Source organism: Lutjanus erythropterus, chromosome 21 (genome assembly GCF_056507025.1).
Source record: "Lutjanus erythropterus isolate fLutEry1 chromosome 21, fLutEry1.hap2, whole genome shotgun sequence".
Taxonomy (NCBI): domain Eukaryota; kingdom Metazoa; phylum Chordata; class Actinopteri; order Lutjaniformes; family Lutjanidae; genus Lutjanus; species Lutjanus erythropterus.
In genome coordinates this window covers 21,528,926-21,550,086 of record NC_139337.1, presented here as the reverse complement: position 1 = coordinate 21,550,086, position 21,161 = coordinate 21,528,926, and the positions used below count along the sequence as shown (strand labels likewise).

General features: G+C 39.2%; 1 protein-coding gene across 2 annotated transcripts; it reads right to left on the bottom strand.

The window, feature by feature from the left end:
• Window positions 1–356: 356 nt before the first annotated feature.
• On the bottom strand, window positions 357–4,728 carry LOC146307629 (uncharacterized). Of its 2 annotated transcripts, XM_084710358.1 has the most exons (8): window positions 4,378–4,728; window positions 4,144–4,288; window positions 3,716–3,829; window positions 3,451–3,595; window positions 1,079–1,227; window positions 825–958; window positions 566–721; window positions 357–529 (listed from the first exon to the last, which is right to left on the bottom strand). In XM_084710358.1, exons 1-7 carry the CDS (start codon window positions 4,481–4,483, stop codon window positions 573–575), a joined length of 942 nt encoding a protein of 313 aa, XP_084566484.1. In that variant the 5' UTR covers window positions 4,484–4,728; the 3' UTR covers window positions 357–529; window positions 566–572. The 2 variants fall into 2 exon arrangements, with proteins under 2 accessions (XP_084566484.1, XP_084566483.1); XM_084710357.1 differs by having other exon boundaries at window positions 357–721.
• Between the last annotated feature and the right edge of the window lie 16,433 nt (window positions 4,729–21,161).

Below are 21,161 nucleotides of genomic sequence, written 5' to 3'. Positions count from 1 at the left end.
TGGCCTATTGGCAGAAAATTTATCTAGGTGCAAGTGGGAGTGGCTTATATGGATTGATTTTGTTTCTTATTATTTTGTTTCTGACACTCAGTTAGAAGGTTACAGGGCAAAATGTAAAGTTTGTTGTTACAGTCCACAATCTGACCAAATTACACTGAAATACAATTGCTTATTTCATTTCTTTTGCCATTAGCTTTACAGTTATTTATTACAGTTTTGATATCATTGCACTCAAGCACTCAAGATGTTAATTCTTTCTCATTTATCCACTGTTTGATCAGTATATTTCTTTTGACTATGAAAAAATGATTAAAAATAACAGACAAATCAATTAAAAAATACTCATGACTGCCTTTTTCCTTCCATTTTTCTTTTATTTGTTAAAAAACAGTAGATTAACTTTTGTGAGGTGTGTAATGCACAATAGTTCATAGTTTTCACACATTAATTGTAGTATTTACTGTTACACACAGTACATTTTCAAATCAACAGACTGAGATTGCCATCCAGAAAAATACTGTTAAAAAAGAGGGGGGAAACCCCTGAAGAGTAAAACTTGTCTAAGCTAATGTTCATAGAAAAAGTTTTCTTTGTGTCAAGGCTATTTCTACTGGTGACATGCTGGGTCCACTGTCACTGTAAAGTGGCTGTTTGTAATGCTTCCACGTGACCAGGATAATGCGTGCCACAAACATGATAATGGAAAAAGCCAGGATCGATGCTGAAGAGGGAAGAAAAGTTAAACATCTATAAGAATCAATGAACAGTGTGCAGAGAAATAGAAAACAGGAAGTACATTGTAAAAGGTGTGCAGTGTCAAATACCTGTAAAGGTGTAACTGGGACTCTCGGGAAAGGCTGAGTTGCTCAGAATTCCTGCCGTCCAGAGGATCACCACAGGGTAGATGGTCACAATATAACGCACATGCTTCTCAAAGTAGAAGTTCTCTAACAGGAACCTGAAAGAAAAGAGACACAAAGACAAAAGACTGGAGTTTCTCTGCTCGTGTGTCGTCACTCGGGGGAAGACAAAAACACCAACAGCTAAATGACAGAACGTGGCGGGGAGCGAGACTCACCAGACTAACAGATTCATCAGAAGCAGCATCAGTGACAGCACTGCACAGTCACATCTAGATGTACCTGCCTGATGCTGTAAGTATACCGTCAGATTCAGCAGCGTGAACAGAGTCCCCCATGTTGTATACACTGCCACTCCATTTTGCACCTGATTCAACATAGTGAAAGACACCTGAATGACTGGCAGTGCAACAAATGATTGTCCTTTCGTTCACACTTTTTTAGTGCGAGAAACTAGCCCTGAAATGAACAATCATTGTCCAATATTTTTCTGTCAGCTGACTCACTGATTCAGCACTACACTGTAAAAGATCATACAGAATTTTAGCAGAATCAGATAATCTGTTCTCATTATCTTAAAGGTCCACTGTGTAACTTTTACAGAGCTTTATTAGCAGAATATAACAGAAATTGAATATAGTATCTATTAGTATGCTTTCATTAGTGTTTTTGTTACATTAGAGTGAGTCCTATTCCAGAGAGGCTGCCATGTTTTCATTTTTCAAATTCACTCAACTGAAGAATTTATGGGCAGCCCGTACCTGTACTGACCAGCGTCAAACACAGCTGTCAATATCTTAATCCTAAAGAATTTAGCAGGTTCTCCTTACTGCACAGGATACTCGTCTGTCACGTAACTTTATCACCTCTTTTTTTAATGTCAAGTGCAAGGCAAAGAAGGACTGGAAACTAATCTCAAGGTCTTTCCTATGGCCTGACTCGGCTGCTTCCACTCTCCTAATCTCAGGACATACAGTCACCTTCTGCACAGACTTTGCACAGCCAGTAGGACCGGACATTTTGGCGAGGAGTCACTCTTTAGATATGGGTGATGGAGCAGCCAGCAGCTTTGGGACCGGTTGCTGGCTTCTTTATGTCTTATAGTGTGTCAGCAGTGTGCAGTGGGACATAACAAATGGATTTCTACTGACTGACTGATAGCGTGGTCTTTTTAAAGGAACAGTTTGACTTTTTCAGAAAACAGATTATTCGCTTTGTTGATGGGAAAACCTTTCAGCACTCTCATATCTGCACAGTAAATATGAAGCTGCAGCCAGCAGACGGTCAACTTAACTTAGAAAGACTGGAAACAAGGGGAAACAGTCAGCCTGGTTTTGTTCAAAGGGCACAAAACACATCTAGTAACACCTGTAAGCATCCTGTAAGAGGTCAGCAGGTTTTGTTTAGTTGTAAAATTTGCACATAGCCATGCTGGCTGTTTTTCCCTCTTTCCAGCCTTTATGCCAAGTTAGGCTAATCGGCTGCTGGCTGTAGCTTCATTTTTGCCATTCAAGCAAGAGAATAGCATCCACCTCTTTATCTAACACCTCTAACCTGAGGTATTTTGTGATAAATTGACCTGAAAATGCATGTCAACCTCCACTTCGTCCAAATTTGTCCTCAAACTTATTTATTTACAGACTTTGTTGTTACTGAAATTATGAGTCTACCAAACAATGGGGACGGGAAGGGCGACACCAGCCACAGCATGTTTGGAGGGTCAAACCTGCACATTTGTGCACACAGAGCAGAAATGCTCCCTTGGGACTTGAGGCAAGTCCTCACTTGAGGCAATTTATCAGATTCCTCACAGCTCCTTATGGAAGCCACAAAAGGCCTTTTCGCATATGTAGTATTACCCCCCCACCCCCCAACACTGTAAACAGGCTGTGTAGTTCCTCTTTAATGAGATAAGAAAAACAAAGCATTTCAGCTTTTTTGTCAATGCATTTTTGATCTAATCTCATGAGGTTTAAATAAGTTTATTGAGCTTAAGAAGGCAGTGTTTCTCAACCCATAAAGTAATACATAATTCTTAAGTTTAACTGAAAAATTAGGTATCACCAAATGTGATGACACATTGTTTTCACTGGACAGTGACTTGGCTGTTAAAGGAGGAGCTCACATTTACAACTAAGAAAGTTGTTTATCAGGATAGGATAATCACATAGACAGTTTTTTATGCTTGCAAATAAAGATTGTTTTCCAAGGCAATAAGAATAAGAATAGCACATTGTTCTCATACGCATAGGAGGGAAATGACAGGCAGTCAATGTTCAAAGTAAAGGTTAAAATGTTCCCTGATGAAAGCCACTGCTAAACATGGACTGGGTACGAGTAACAGTCCTATATAAAATGGCTTTTTGATCTCAAACTCAGAGTTGGACGTCTGTCTTTTTGCGTATGTGCAGGCCTTCAGTCCAAAGATCACTGTTGTGTGCTGAATTTATCACTGTTTTTACAAGCTTTTCACTTACACTGTCTGTAAATCAAAAACTTCCCTTTTTACATAAGCCCTTTGAAGCCAAAGACAATCGTAAAAAGAAAACCATTTATTTAAAAGTACGTACGCGGAATATGTCTATTTTACCAGTAGTCTGATGAGCCAGAGGTCTGTGCTGTGATATTTTTTCAACCAGGCTCCATAGATCTTCAGTCCTTGACAGGAGAAAAATAGGATCATGTAATCGGTGAGCAGCATTACTGCCGCGATTATCAGCCCTGGCAGCAACAACCTATAAACACACACAGAGGCAAACATTTAACTGAGTCACAGCAGAAAACACAGGTGTTAATCATATTTTTAGAGGTATGAGGACCGTATTTGTTTGGCCAACCTGAACTCACACACTTACTCTCTGTCAAACACAAACAACCATGTAATATTCAAGCAAATATTGATGATAAAAGAGACATGAAATCCATAAGGTAGCACCGCCGGTGTGGTGTACAGCCAGTCATAAGCACTCCTGCGGGGAGCAAGGATAATATTGTTAGATTCAGAAAAAGAGAAAATACAACGCAGCAAACAAATTGTGCCTGTGGGGAAATAATCACACTAAGTCGGAGCAATCTGCAACATGTAAAGAGAAAATGAGTGCACAGAGGAAGACTAAATTGCCTCTGGACCAGGTGGAGTGATTTGCTTGCATGCAATAATGCAAAAAGGAGCAGATAAAAGAATTAAGGAATAGACAGACAATGGTTAATGCAGCAGGATGCAGCTATTAGGCATTATCATCTTTTGTAAGTTATGTATTGAAATATGACAGTTGGTGCCTACCTTCTACAAAATCCAACCAAAAAGTACACAAACATAGCGAAAAACCAAAGATACATGAAATCCCAGACAAACAGAGCCCACTGAGCAGGAGTTATAGGTGTCGTGTACTTGAGTGTCACATCCTCTGTGCTCTGCTTGAAAACACCTGTAACAAGTTAAACAAAGTTTGTCATTCACTCCATAGCTTACTTCACAAAACCTTCAACAGATTTGATTTATCTGACAAACGTTCACCTGATTTAGCACCGAATCCTGACAGAGAGTTCAATGTGGTTGCGGTTATAAAGACAAAAAATCCAACAAACGTGAGCACAACACGGGCCGGGCTGTTGGTCACCATGATGATGGTCTGAGGGTGAAAGTCCACAAAAGGATATAACTTCCACTGAAGACAACAAAAAAAGGATCAAGGACAAAAAGGCAACGTCTATTTTCTTGATAAAAATCTGAGTTTATAGTTAAAACTCATCTCTTCACATTTCTTCACGTGTTTGTCGTCAGTCTTTCTGCCTCCTCCACAACATGAAGCGCCGTATCTGCAGATCTGGAATAGAGAATGACAGTCCCTCTACCAATAACCGGTCTTGGCATGATATACTATATATTGTGTCATTCCTTTTTATAGTCCTGCACTGAGCATCTGTTATCTTCCCCTGTCATAAAAAATCTGCAGTTTAGTTGTTAAAAGCAGGGTAAAGACTAAAACACCATGTTATAAAAAGAAAACAAGACACAATTAAAGAGTGTGAGATTTATTCTAAACCAGCAGGGTGATTTAGCTAATCCCAGCAAAGCCTAAAATATAGATGCACTGACCAAAACTTTCCCCTCCTTGCTGGCATTTAGTTGGAGCTATTAGATTGGGGTGTGAGGACAGCGAGAGTTCAGATCAACCAGGTCACGAATCTCTATTTTACTGATATGATTTAATAGGATCGTCATTTCATGAATGCAGATCCAAATTAAATCAAGAATAATGAGGTTAGGGCATTAGCTGACCTGGAAATCATCACTTAAATTGATAATTGTATTAAGTCATGTAATTTGTCATGAGGATAATTTTTCCAAATTAAATTGTGACACTGTAAAATATAACTTCTGTGTTTGCACTGTAGGGTTGAAGTGAACGTGAAGGGCTGAACCCTTGTTGATTTTGTGCTTATTTGTGCCATATATAATCCACTTGTCATCATGTAAAGTCACTGTAGGTCTTCTGTGTGTGTGTGTGTGTGTGTGTGTGTGTGTGTGTGTGTGTGTGTGTATGCAGCTTTCTGCCACACAGTGGCACTATTGCATGATAATGTGGCACTGTGGTCTTGTAACAGTGTGTGTTCACCACACTGTACTTTAAATTTACATGTAAATGTAAAGTGATTTCAGAAGAAAATCCAACAATTTAATCACATGTCGCTTTTTTTTATCTGAGGATCTTTTTCATACTTTTTTATACCAACCAGCAGGGTGGAGAGTAACCAATCAAGTGAAGTCAAATTTTATTTATATGGTCCAATATCATAAATCACTGTTTGCCTCAGGGTGCATTACAGTCTGTACAGTGTGCAACACCCTTGTCCTATTGCCCCCTCACCTCCTACATCAAATACCTATTGCAGAAAAATGCAGACCACAAATAACATTAAAAATTGGTGGCGATTGGCCAAAATCCTAAAAAAAGAGCCAAGAGGAGGTGATGACGTCTAGTTTTCTCTCAGACAACTCGAATTACTTTGGAACTTGCCTTCACCAGTTTAAATGTTGGTAGTAGGAAGAAAACTGGTATTCAAAACCTCATATTGCGTGACTTTCAACTAACACTAGGGAAAATTAATAACGCTCACATAAGTAACATAAAAGCCTTTTGTGGGCAAGCAGGCTGTGACACGGCAGCACAGCTGAGGTTCAACCTTTCTAAAGAGATCACTCGACCCAGGAAACCTCCCCTGCCAGTTTCCTCACCTGGCACCAGATGTTACCTCGTGATCTGTTGTTATCAACGCTTGGCAATAATTTATGATGAGCTCCTCCAGGAGAACATAGACAGAACTTAAAGGGGTTATAGACTCAAGTATGCAGTCATATACACACACTCAGACACTCACAAGGCACAAACACACACATTACATACTACACTCTTAGAAAAAAAGATGCTGCTAGAACCAGTAAGGGTTCTATAGCTTGTTCCCATAGGAGAACCCTATTTGCTTCCTGGCTGAACCTTTTGTAAAGCTTCCACGTGGAACCTTTTCAGATAGTTCTACCTAAAACCATATAGGATTATACTTAGAACCATCTTTGAAACTTTTCGCAGAGAGCGGTCCCATGGTGTAAGGGCTATCTAGAACCTGCTCAGGGGTTCTACCAAGGATATTCCAAGGTTTTATCTAGAATCCACAGAGGGGGGTTCCACCAATAACCTTTTTATATTCTGAAGATGTTATCTAGAACCCTCTGTGGGAGGGCTGTTCTTTCCTCCAAAAATTAACCTTTGAGAAACCTTTTCTTCAAAAAAGGGTTCTTCAGAAGTAAATGGTTCTGGGCAGAACCTCAGTCCACCCTTTTGCAACATTTTTTTCTGTGTAGAGTTGAGTCATAACAGCTGATACATGTGGGAGAAAGTGAAAGCTCTGTGCTGATCCTTATGAGCACTCGAAGTTCTTCATGGCCATCGAGTCAACAGGCTCTTTTCAGTGTGTGAGGCTAAATTTACCAAAAGAACACTTAACATCAGTGTTGACTCTGCAGAGACTTTGCCTACAGGACAGTATTTGGCTCTATTTCTGATGTCGTAATCCCACATTGTGTCTGGACAGGGATGACTCTTTCAAGCTGACTGACTGATTGCTGTGACCCGTACTGCTGGCAGAGGACAAGGCCCAATTTGTCGGCTGCTCATCATATAATGAACAAAATCATATCCAATTACACGCCCGCCATCTTTGATCACTTACATTATGAGAGATAAGTGCATGATGGGTATTATAAAGGATCACTGTCACTTTGGTAATAAATTATGATTCACTTTATGACTCATGTAGGTCCTGGCAACAGCGAGTTCTCATGGGCTTTCTGCATCACACAGCGATTACATTCAAACACTGTTAAATGTTAAAACATTGTTAACATTTTTTTTTTTTTTGTCAGGATGCAAGAAAAGCAATTACCTTGAGCTGACGAGGATCCAGATAAGCTGAAAGCAGTTTGTGGCTGGAAATCGTGATCAATCACAGAAGAATAAAGACAAAAATATTGGAAGATTTTAAATTCAAATAGTTACGAATGCCAACAGCATCCCTGGCATCATTTCTGTGCAGACTAGATTGGACAATTGGGACATTTCTACATGAACCGTTTGGTAATTAGGGACCGTGACTAACAAGCTCTGTGTATTTGGAGTGTTTATCTCCTCACAGCCCAGGCTATGTGACTTTCACGCTGTATTTGTGGACGACATTTGTGGATCCCTCTAGAACCAAGTTGCCTCCTAATGTCACAATTAAACTGCCGTGACCAATAGTGGTGGCTGTGCCAGCGAGATTATAAATCAGGATGGCAAAGGACAACAAAGGTGAGAATGGAGGATATTAGCCTTTATAGCTGCAGTCAGGACTTACTCTGAGTCCCCAGACTATAGTTTAGACATTATTATTAGAGAACATTTAAAGATACCACACTGTAAAAATGAAATATTTGTTTTTAAATTACTAGACCAAACAAATGGGTGGTACGGTGGCGCAGTGGTTAGCACTGCTGCCTCACAGCAAGACGGTTCTGAGTTCGAATCCCCCAGCAGGTTGGAGGGTTTGGGAGTTTGTGGCTGGGGCAGGACCCTATGGAGTTTGCATGTTCACCTTGTGTCCGCATAGGTTCTCTCAGGGTTCTCCGGCTTCCTCCCACAGTCCAAAGACATGCAGCATAATAGGTTAGGTTGGTAGGTGTGAATGTGGTTGTTTGTGTCTATGTTTCAGCCCTGAGATGCACTGGCAACTTGCAAAGGGTGTATAGGCTCCAGCCTCCCTGTGACCAATCAAGGATAAGCTGGTGGGACAATGGATGGATCAAAACAACACTAACACCCACTAATATCTGGCTTTTGTCTTCAGTGGAAAAGGGCACAACAAGGTACTGAAGTCCACTATTATTTTGTTAGTTAGAAGCTTTTATTATGAAGCAGCAAAATCAGGACATGTTGGTTTTTCATAGCACAGTATAAGCACAGTAAAACCTCACTTTCCTGGAACACTGGTGTGTTTTGAAGTGTTCTGAAAATAAATACTAGAAATGTTAAGTTTAATTAACCTGAATACATAAAACTTGTATATTTACGTTGAGTTAATGAGAAAAGATTAGTTGATTCCACTAAATTCCTGTATAATTTATTGCAGTGCCCACATTCATTTCTCAAGATAAAAGAAGTTTGTTTAAGCTCCAAAAATGTTCTTGATGAAACATTACTGAACAAAAATAGCGAGCTGCACTACTGCAGTGGGTTTGTTAAGAAAATAAAAATAAATCACCTCTTTTGACCAGCAGTAGACACCATATTTTCAGCTTTGATGGAAGTTTCACAGGGATCACATCCAATCTTACTCCTTCGTATCCCCACCTCCATGCCTCAGACGAGCCATCACAAGAGATAAATCTCCACATATGAAACCACTTTGGTCTGTAAGAGGCTGTCAAAGTAATATTTTCGGTCCTCCAAAGGACCCTGGTAACCAGGGCTGTCTACTGCTGTGCTGTATTATCGCTGAACATCAAGTTTGGACACAACACATGGGATTTTTTTTTCTTCACAGCTCAAGATGTGTACAGTATGGGCTGCACAACCTTTCTCCATGCGACTACTTTCCTGTCACTCAGGCCCTAGATGCTGCTAGTGGAGTGTGAAGGCTGGAGGTGGGGGATCACAGGAACCTTCAGGCAAGCCAGGTGATGTTGGACTAAATCAGATTTGGAGAATTTGGAGGCCCAAAGTCACGTCTTGTCAGCTAGATTTAAAATAGCTATCACCAGTCCTGCTCAAAGTCACTGCTGTGACAAAATAACACATCACTCTTAGACAAATGTGCTATGAAATATGAAGTCGCTTTTTTATTTGGCGGTTTTGACAGTTCCATGACATGCTTGGCACTATGGAATATTTCTTTATTTTGCTGGAAACACTTTGAAGGTTCAAAGAGACGTTTATTTACTTCTGGTGTAATCAGCATGTGTCAAGAAAGGTGACAAGTTAAAGGAAAATCACAGTGAACACAGACACTTTCATACAGGGTGTAATGGTTTGATGAGACAGAAAATTATGTGAATTATATGCTGTGGACTTCACAGTCACCAGGACACAACCCAAGTCAATAGATTTTAGGCGAATGTGCCAATGTGCGAGACCAGTGTTTCCCAACCTGAGGAACAACACACCACGAGATTAATCAGAGGGGCTGCAGGATAATTAGTGGTAGGGGGGAAGTAGAAACATATTTCTGCCACAAGAACTTGCACTAACACTTCAGACTTTTCTCTAAGCTTCTTTTTTCACAGGCCGTGTTATGCTACGTTTTAAGGATGGAAACGTTATTTGGTGAGTCTGCTGGTCAACACTGACACATCTCAACAGCTGTTATGCCGTGTTTCCACTCTATGGGATGGTCAATTTCGTTTTCCACCGAGTCGTAGTGAGGGCGGGTGAAACTGCTGTGGCATCATCTTCAGTGCAAACAAACACTCGAGGACATCCTTTCCTTTTAATACTCTTTCATCTGCAACCAAACGGAGGAATGTCTGCACTTTGTCTTGACTTGAAAACTGGTCACCATTCACATAAATTGTTTTGGGAGATTCTGCAACACTGCTTTCCATTAACATTTAGTCAGCATGCGGGTGGGTAGATAAAAACTGAATTTTAATTTTAGGGTAAACTATCCCTTTAAACCCACACCGCATCATCCATCATGCACAGCTTGGTATGGGGAGCACAAACCGTCTCTCCTCAAATCACCCAGCTTGTACCACTACAAACGATGCAAAATTGAAGCGAACAAAAACTTAAATGGAAGCAAATTTAATGTTTAATATGCAGGAGACAAAATGGCGGCCTCACAAATATGACAAGTGTATGTCAGGCAGTGGCTGCAGACAGACTGATGTCAAGAGACGAGACTAGGTGTGCATTCAGTAGGTTGACCCTTCTGCTCTGTGGAATGATTAATTACACTATTAGAAGAACATGTATCTCATTAAGGTACACATACTGTAACTGTGGTTACTGTTGGCGGTGGGTATAGAGCTGTGATCCCTCCCTGCAGCCACAAAGCTCTCCTACAGCAAACTAACATTTAACAGCACATGTCTGCCTGCAGCAGCATGTCTCTCAGTCACCAGCTTTCTTTCTTTTCCATCCTCCATGATTTACTTTCATATCCCTCCCCACCCCCGCTCTTTCATCTCTGAATCCAGTAGTGTCAGAGCTATAAACTCCCAGCAGCACAATACACGCTGCTTTAGTCGCATTGTTGGAGTGGAACTGCTGGATTCTAGGGAAGGTTTGCATGGTTTTGTCTCTCACAAAGACATTCTCAGGTGTTCTTATACTGTATCATCAATTTGTGCTACGTTGTAATAATCACCCCATATCTAAGTGATTCATCACATTACCCAGCATCCATTGTGACATCCATGAGAAATGTGGCTGTGTTCATTGCATGTGGTAACAATGGTGAAAATATGAAACCAAATACTTCCAGAAGAAAAATAGAGTTAATGCCTTTTAAAGCACATTTTATGTAGCTGCAGTGCATTATGGTCTATTCAAGCAACAGTCAGTAACGGTTTTATGTTTTTTCTTTATCTTTATTCATTTTCTAGTGTTAGATTTCTGCTGCTAGGTGTCTCTCACATCAGAACAATAACAAAAGACGTAGTTTGATGATGTCACTAGCTAGCATGGGATCATGGGAGTTACTGTCTTCATTTTTAAACAATAAAATATGTTTAGTCATGTTCACTGACTTCCTTCCTCGCTCTCTGGTGTATCATCCGGTGTTTGATTTGTTTTCCTGGAAATAACAGCAACTTCAAGAGGTAATTTGGATGTGATATGCACCATTAGTTTGGATAAAATTATTTATAATTATTTTTAGACATTTTAATATGGAAATGTTACATGTCAAACCTTTAAAACAGAATATCTCTGGATACCTGACTTTTGGTCAGACCAAACAAGACATTTGAAGGCATTACCTTGAGCTCAAGCAACTTGGGATAACCATTTTTAAAATATTTGTACATTTTATTCAGTTAGTTAAGAGATTAAATAAAAAAAAAAAAGAATCTTTTATCTCTATTGAAGAAAGCAGCACAATACACAGTGCTTTAGTGGCATTGTTGGAGTGTCTCAAATATGGAATTGCTTGATTCCAGGGACGGTTGACGTGGTTTTGTTTCTCACAAAGACATTTTCTCTCCTGAAACCACCTTTAAGAAAATTCCATTCTCTGGTGTTCTTGTCCTGTATCATCAATTTGTGCTGTTTTGTAATGACATGTTCCAGTGTGCCACGTCTCATTCTACTACAGTTAATGATTCATCGCAATGTGACAACCGCAAGAAAAATGACTGTGTTTATTGGATGTGGCTGCTGTGAAGAAAAGTAACACTAGCAACGGTGAAAACTACACTGAATAAAGTGTATTTCAATCGTAGCTGAAGTAATGTTTGTAATGTTTTGAGTCTTATTCAGCTTTATATTTTAGTGATGGCAGTCTGCTTTTGTGGATTATAACAACTTGAAATTATACCCTGTTCCCTTAACCTGCAATTCTTATTTCAGTAACAGTAAATCACTTCTCTTGGTATTGTGCGGTTGACACCATGACGTAATGACGTCCACCTCTTTTCAAGATTTCTCCCCCTGCAGTTGAATCGCCATTTTCTCTTGGAGAAAGTAAATCTAATGCAAGAAAAAGGTGTATTTTGTGATCAAATAACACATTATGTCAGGTATAAAATGTGTTATTTTTATAAACTCACTGAACCAAATCGGCTAAATCAAGCAACATTAGCAATTATTTTAATTTTATTTAACAAGCTAAAATTATGCACTAAGGTTATTATAAAAAGCTACTTTTCCTGAATCCATACTATTACTAGGATCAGTGTTTTATTTTTGGGTAAAGCAAATAATTAAGTTAGAAAACTAACTTTTAAGTTGACTATACTTAAATTTGAGCTGCATTGATGCAAACTGTCTTCATCTAACTTGTTAACTTTTGGAAAAACTTAATCCATTCATGTGTCGCTAATTGAAGTAGTGATTTAAAGTTGTTCCAGAAAATCTCTTTATACAAAACCAATTACATCCAGAGGAAAAATAGAGAGTTAAAGCCCTTTAAAACACATTTTGTGTGCCCGCGGTCCATTATGGTCTATTGAAGCCACTGTGAGTAAAGGTTTTTAGCGGATACATGTCATTAATTTATTCAGCTTTATTGAAAGGAATTGACATCGGCTGACAGCTCGAACAGTTTGACAGCCCTTTGTAACTGAATTACTTCATTGCTTTATTTTAAACTGTGACAAAATGTACAGCCTATTTCACCTCCAAGTTGATGCCTACGCAGTGAAATTGCGATGACTCCCCTCCCTGCTTTTTTTTTTTTTTAAATGGTCTTGGATAGTAGAGATATGTCGTGATGAATGTGACACGCGCTGACTCTTTTCGAAGGTGACAGTCTTTAGTCAATATGAGAGGAGCCCTTCTGACACCTGTCACTTCAGTTGGGGCACAGTGAATTAAGGGTCCAGAGAAAAGGTAAGTCAGAGTCAGAGAATAAGAAAAGAGCAAGAGAAGGAGAGGGCAAAGAGCAAGGAAAGCGGAGAGAAAGCAGTGCAGTGAAGCAAAGATAATGTAGTCACTGTTTGGTTCTCTCAGCACCTTCTACCTGTCAGTGAACAGTTCAAGCAGGAATTGCTCCTGCCTGTCTCTACCAAGAGGACATGGCAGCTACAGAATGACAACACGGTGGCAGAAAGTAACAACACAACGCTACGGTGCCAATATGAACAGTCCTTTCTCCAGGGGCAGCAATTCCCTCACAGAAATTCAAGGCTCCGGTATAATGAAAGCTCGCTGGAATGTATAAAACCTGCTGTGTCAAGGTTGCACATCGGTTATTAGAGAGACCGTCCCCAAGTCCTCCTCATAACTGGAGGGTCAACGCTTCAATTTGTGCGGCAGCTGTGTGTCCGTCTGCAGTTGTCTGTCCTGTCACAGTGTCTCTGAGCTTACCTCAGCTCGCTTCTGTTCATTTGCTCGCTGCTGAAATATAGATATGTTGGACCGAACGACAGCTTATAATTGACAGAATAGTTTGACCTTTTGAGAAATATCTATGTGGTTTTCTTCTTGAGAGCTGAATATTGATACCACTGTCGTATCCGTAAATTAAAAATAAGGCTGTATCCTGGTGCTTGGTAGCTTTGATTTTATCATTAAGACTGGAAGCAGGAGGAGACTGATAGCCTGGCTCAAAGATAAGAAGTTCTGTTTACCAGAATTTGTAAATCTCACTGATTAACACAATATTGTTTGTTATAGTCCAACACATAACCAGAGCGAGCCAAACCTCATCTTGTTCCAATTTTTCATGCTAAATTATACTGGATGTAGCTTTTTTTTAAGATGAGCATGATCACTGTTTATAAATGGCTTAAAAACAGCATTTTTTAAAGTCATTTATAAACAGGGTTTTTGCGCAGTTCCCAATAATCTGAATTTTAGGCCTCTATTTTAGGCATTTTAAACAGGTCTTAAAAATTGATTGGAGTTATGAGGTTAATATTCCTTTTATAAAGTTTCATTAACTTCAGTCCCACTTTTAAATGTGTTTTTGGGGAGAAGTAATTTGGTTACGCTGGCACAAAGCTACAACTTTTCACACTCTTTTGATCACTGTTTGTTTCACCTGTGTCTGACTAGTTGCTTGTCTATTTAGTCCTTGTGTTTCTCTGTTTTTGTGTCAGTTTGTCGTTGGCCTCTGTGTTGAGTATCCCAGACCATTCTGTGTTTTCTCTGACATTCTGAACTTTTGATTTTGGATTTTGCCAGCTTTTGTCCTCGACGTTTTGGACGACTCTGTTGCCCATGTAAGCCTGTTGTTTGTTCGCCTTTGTGTTATTAATTCACTTTTAACTCTCTCTGCTCAGGCTCAGTCTGTATTTCTGGGTCCATTATCTTGTTTAGTTGCGCTGGCCTCACGTTGGTAAATGCTGGAATCTTTGTGAAAACTTAATAAGTAGGTTTAAGAAGAAATTTCTTCTTGAGAACAGTTGATGAATGAGACCCAGTGTCTTTGGATTTCAGACAGTTGAGCCACTTGAAGACATTACCTTGGGCTCTAGCAACTTGTGATGACCTATTGATTAATTGATGAAATAAAAAAAAATAATTGTTAGTTGCAGCCCTTGTGCTTTCTACAATATCTCTCGTTGCTGATTATTTAAGATAAGTAAAAGCAGATGTAGAGCATGTTAACACCATGTATGTACTGTAAGTACAGCTCTTTACATTATTGCTGCTTTAGGATTCTGACATGTGCTCTAATCTACAAATCTTGTTCCAGCTCAACCACTGTATACTGACAGGCAGCCACTTTAACGTCCTCACTTGTGCTGTTCAATCTTTAATGCTTTGCTATGAATTTCTTTTGTAATGTTTAGGGAAGTGTGAAAAGCACAAGTGCCACATAGAGGGAAACGGGGGGGCCGAGGAGGGCAGCCATGCGAATGTGGGCAATAAAAAGTGTAAGTGCTTCCTGCTCTGTGCAGGAAGATGAAGAGTTAGATTTTCAGAACCCCAGCGGGTGAACGGAGCTGTTTCCACCCACACAGTCTGCAGAGTTCACATTAAAATACACTTTTACACTGTACAATCTGTTAAGAAAATGGACAGTGGACCTTGTCGGCTCATGGATGACTGTTTCTGAGTAATTGTCGAGACTTCATCTCTCAGCTATGAATTCACTAAGTGCATTTGAATGAATTCAATCCATAGAGGACTGTGATTAGTTCATCCTTGTGTAAAGTGTCCCTTGGCCCTTAATAGACTGGGCAATGACAGTACACACACACACACACACACATACAGATTCCTCATTGAATTAAATATATTGTTGTGATATCTGAATTTCTAATTTACTTATTTATTTAATTTTGAGGCTTTATGGAAAATCTTGTTGTGGTATTCCACCCCCCGTGTCTGAATTATTCAGCTTCAATACCATTTCTATTCTTAGCACTTGTGTTTTGATGGCTGTAGAAAAATCGGAAGTATACAGTAAACAGCATGTATATTTTATAGTCCTTACATAAAGCTCTGCTCATTGGCTCTTACAAATGAACATTTGGTTAAGATGGACCAGATGTGTGCATAAGCGCATGAATTATGGTTATCTTTGGCTAAATGATGTGCAACATTAAAGGAGAAGTCTGTAATATACTTTAATTCTATTCTGTATCAGAATAACTATTTTTGTTTTCCCATTTTACATTAATTAGAGTTCAAATTAATGCTGAATGTTCACTGAATGGGTCAGTTTCTTTATGACTCCTAAGAAATCAGTTCTAACATTTTAGAAGGTGTAGTTGTTCATAACAGTTGATTTGAGGGAAATGTTTTTGCTCAATTGCTTTTGACAGACAGTCGCTGAACTCAAACTGCAGAGTGTGTATTTTCAGAGCAGTGGGCTTTTGTTTTACTTGGTTTTGTTTAAATTTACATCGACAGACAGTTGACAGTTATAAACAGCCAGTCAGCTCACAGCATAGGACTTGTCGTGGCTTGTTATTGTAAATTTATAATTTCGCGCATGTCTTGCAATACTGCAGTGTTCCTGCAGCCTGCCTGAGCTTCCCCGAGTCTGTAGAGGAGGGGAAGGGATAAATATGGATGCATCCTATTTAATTAACCATTTTTGGCTGTTTGAACTGCAATACTCACCTTTGGACACACAATTGCAACATACTGTTCCTTTAATTGAGCAATTAGAAAAAGCAACATGTTCCTTAAATTAAAACCAGCATGCTCACACCATCTGTTCCCCTTACATTAAAAATATGCATGCGTACTGCAAGGTTGAAATTAAACACTGATGTTTACGCGTCACTTTTTAGCCTAGAATTAATTTGCTTCAAGACAAAGAGGCCTGAATTAAATCACGTTGAAAAGCAGATAGAGTCTTCAAGGGAACATCAAAGGTTTGCAGACGTCCCTCTGGGCTGTTTCATGAGCATCGATCGAAAATGCTGGGTGGGAACGTGCTTACAGTCTCCCATCCAGTGAAACTGATTTCATCCAGCCACGCCTCGTAGCTGAGATCTGCTAATCTCTCAAGTCTGGAATTGTTCTGAGAGACGCAGCAGAAGAAAAGGCGACTGGTGGCGGAGGAAAAGATGGGAAGGTGAAGCTGAAACCATAGTTGACATCTGCTGCTTCATGGCACTGCTGTGATCAATATACTGCCACTGATTTTTTATCTGAGATGTTATGCAATCCAGATCCTCTTTATTATTCATTCAACATACAACATTCATCTCCACAAGCAATTATTTTATGTTTTGGTCTAATTTTAACCATACTCATTAGGCTTGTCACTGTCACAAGGCTGTCATCAGTATGGCAGCATCAGCAGAATTTTTAATGATGTGGAATGATTAATAATTCACATTAATAAGCCTTGTGCTTCATCTGGCAGCATCAGGAATTTGATTAATCAAATATATTGCAGTGTAATTATAAACCACAAGATTACTCTGTTGACAGAGACAATACATGTAAACCACATTGCAAAATTGTGTTAGTGCTGATATTAAATTGTAGAGACTGACATATACAAAAAGGAAGAAATGCAGAATAATTGCCTCCTCTTGGAGTTCTTTGAAAAACAGCTGAGCACTTTGATGCTCTGGTAAATCGTTCAAGTAGGATTTGATTGTAATTGTCACAACAAAGTAATCCAACAGTTACTTTGCACCCTCTGTGTCATCTTTCATATGTTTGCAACTACCTCCTTTGCTATGAATTATTGATAAATAGCTGGCTGTTGCATGTTGAGGCAGAGAGAGAGGTAAAACATGGACTGGATTCAGCCACAGACAAGATCTTCAAGTAGTCACATTTAATCTAAAATGTAAATGTGTTCAAATACTGCTATTCTCATGGATTTGGAATATAAAATATATACTTGTTTTCATTTAGGTTTTGAAATTACAATCTTGTTGGATTGTGTTGTTGACAAGCCTCTGGGATCATTGGATTTTATTTGTCAACGAGCGTGTCTGTGTATTTTTCTGTTTCTCAGCCTCGAGACATTTTTTGATGGAGCCAAGCTATTTGCCACACTTTGATGTGTAGGCTTGCATCATGGGTGTACTGTACTTGCGAGATGCTGTGACGCAAACAAGATCACACATGCCTCCTGAGGGACTCGCTGCACCAGCACAAGTTGCCTTAAAGACACCACACACACACTCACACACACACACACACACACACACACAAATGAATTTGAATAGTTTTACCTAACCTTAAAGATCTCACAAACACATCCTCTTTGTTTAAGCTAATGGATGGCAGTCCCTCTTATTTTAAAGGACAGTTCACACCTAAATCAAAAAAGTCATATTTTTCCTCCTTTTCTGTAATATTATTTATCCATCTAGGTGATGCCATTCAGATAGATGACATTCAGCTTTCCACTGAAAACCAGATAATCACACTAGTTAACTTAGTGGTGCTAAAATTATAGGTCAGTGAGGCCATCCCTGGTTTTGGTGGCCTGTCCTCTGCTGGTGCTGTCCCCGGAAATGTCCCTTTTTTTTTTAACTATATCTTATAAAGGACTGGATAGGAAGGAGCATCAAGGAGACTTTAAAAATACAATAATGATCCATGCAATGGGAATCTGTTTTCAAATGTATTTTAGGTGCTTTGAACACCACAAGTGTCATTTAATTAAATTATATTCAATAGAAGGCAGGCATCTCTATGGTGTTTATTGTCAGATGGTGGTGCTGAGGTTCCTCCAACATTCTGAATCAGAAATTGAAATTTTCAACTGGGAAATTTCAACTTCCCAGTTCAAATGGAATTCACCCTTATTGCCTAATCATACCCAGGTCATTTTTATGGCTAAACCTGACCAAACTGCAACCAAATAATGTGAACCACATTTGTAATGTCACATGACTTACGTAATATAATTAAGGTCCAGTAAGTCTGTTGCTGTGGTCATATGCTGTATGTTGTTTGGGGAGTAATTGGCAATCAATCTATTCTTTTGTGTACTTTTGGGATGAAGCTGTATTACCTCCAAAACTCAGCAACACACACCAAAACAATCTAGAGGGATAGGTGCACTGAAACCTGTCTATGTGTTTTTGATTTTTGGGGTGAACTGTTCCTTTAAGGACAGCTCTCAAAGATTTACTGCAGCCTTGGGTGACAATTTAGTTTTCCCCGAAGAAAAATCTGTCTTCGCTGGGATCAGTCGGGAATAAACCATTACATTAAAGTCAAAGGGAGAGTGAAAGGGAGAAAACTCTCTAATTTGGTCAAAATTTGCACAGTTGGCTCTGAGTAGTCACCTCAGTTCATTCATAATGCTCCACTGGCAACATAATTAATCAGCCTTATTTGCATACTGTGCAAGTGTGGCCACTCATTATACCTCTGATTATTTCTCCTCTCCTTCTCCGTCTCTCTGGGTTGTGTGTGTGTGTCAAGGGAGAATATTGATTTCACTGACACTTTCAGGGAAAGCCTTTATTGACTGACTGCCACCAATAAATTGTTGATTGCTGCTTGATGAAACGGCTTTGGGCTACAGTAAATCCCTCAACAATGTCTCAATGCAGACATTTTCTCATGCGGCGTCATATTGAAATCAGAGCCATATACTCTATTCTAAATGTATAGCTTGTTTGTTTAAAGTCTGATCATCCGAAGTCCAGACTAACACACACCAGCAGCCTATAGCAACTTCAATCTTTGCTGCTGCTGCCTCTGTTGCCAGGGTTATACCATTGAAGTATGCAACCTTGTTATTAGATCTAGGCTGCCTGGCAGGCACAGAGCAGGCTGGTTTGCTGGTTCTTGCTCTCTCCCAGCAGAGTAGCCTCCAGTCATTCATCAGGATCACTGCTAGAGAGAGACAGAGAGTGATGTGAGAAGTCTGTGTGATGTGCCTGTGTGCACTGTGCTGCCTCTCTTTGTGTGTGTGTGTGTGTGAGACTGAGAACAAATTGTACTTATAGCCTACTCCATAACACAAATCTCACTATGTTCCACAATATGTATTATTATTTGATTATAATTTCAAGCCGCGTCAAGCACTTTTTCCAAATTCCAAGCACTTTCCAAGGCCTGAAAACATTCAAATTCAGAAGTTTTTCAAGCACCCACAAGAACTCTGTGATTAAGGTCCCGTTTCATCTAGTGTAGTGGAAACTTTTACTGTGAACCACTCGGCACACTAGCAGCGACCTGACTGTTTGACCTGGATGGAACACAACTTTAATAGACATTGTAACGTCTGAGCTTAGTAAGAGCCAAGAGACAAAAACTTCAAGGATGTTTAAACTGGAGCAGTGCTCCATAACACAGTCGACTGCAGTATCTGTTCAGCTAATGGGCCAGTACCCTTAGCAAATGGTCATGCAGCTGTATTTGTGTGTTACAGTATCATGGATAACACCTGTGTTTTACCCTAAAACTGCACGTCAAAATGTCTGCTGTGAAAAAGATGTTCAAATGCAGATGTTCGAATGTCTTTTTATGGGCCCTATAATGTTTCCTTTTTTCCTGTTGGACAACAAAACCTTGAACAAATAAATAAAACTGACCATTACTGGTCCACTAGCTTTTTCTGGGGTTTGTTTATCAGTGGATGGATTTGCTCAGGTGTCATGGAGATGGGGTTTGACTGAAATCTCTGGCTGAAATCTCTGAAGAAATGCTAGTAAGTGTTTTAAAAACAGCAATGTATTTTTTTTTTTTATATTTTCTGTGTATGCTTCATTGTAATATTTTGTAAGTGATTGAGGAGCTGCAAATGTAAGAAATAACTTAACCTAAGATTATACTTTTGTATAATTATACTTTTGTGCAGCCATTAGCCTACAGCCATTACCAATTAGCCTCAATCTCTACATGAATTAGGCCTAATCATAGAATAATTAAATGCACCCGGGTGTCCTCACTTTACTTTACAATTTCCTCCTTTTTCCTGTGATAATTTATCAGCAACAACTGCAATACTTGCTTACACGATACCTATTATATCAAATAACTACTAACTTTAATTACTAACATTAATTTAAAATTTCGCAGCTGCAGAATATCTCTATCATGTACCTCTAACACCCCTGCTTTATGACATTCCTCTTGTCACGTTGGCTTAAAAATTTAATAAATAAATAAATAAACAAATAATTTTTCATATAATAACTGGAACTCAACTTCAAGTACTATTTTTTCCCCAGTTTCCTTCCTTGGCAGAAGGATTTTGCTCAGTTGTCATGGAAATAAGGTATGGCCGAGTCTGGAAAGAAATGCTAGTAAGTGTTTTAAATACGGCGTTTTATGTAACTTAGCTATATGTTTTCTAAGACTTTCATGTGACTGATACACAGATAAAACCACAATTATCCCTGTACGCTTCGTATCACCTCTTATATTTTATTGCTAATTTTAGAGCTGAATTGATATCTAAAAGTTAGCGTCTAGCCATCGGCCTTTAGCCTCAACCTCCAGCTAGCTACATGAGTTCATTATTGATTTGATAAATACACCTGGGGGTCCAGGACTTTGCAGAATGAAGCCCCTCCCATCCCCTTTTATGTAATAATTTATTACCAAAAACCAGCAGTATTTATCATAATGCAATTTTGTATTATTATTACCACTAAGAGATTATTTATCGCACGTTTTATAGCCTCAGACAATTTCTGATTTGTTCTCCAGAAAAGCG

Bases quoted from the DNA above. Each gene is read 5' to 3' on its own strand.
- LOC146307629 (XM_084710357.1), bottom strand. From the start codon at position 4,483: ATGGTGACCAACAGCCCGGCCCGTGTTGTGCTCACGTTTGTTGGATTT. The intron at 1,228-3,450 runs GTAAAATAGACA...ATGTTGAATCAG, and splicing joins TCTGGCTCATCAGACTACTG to GTGCAAAATGGAGTGGCAGT. The intron at 959-1,078 runs GTGAGTCTCGCT...CTTTTCTTTCAG, and splicing joins CTGATGAATCTGTTAGTCTG to GTTCCTGTTAGAGAACTTCT.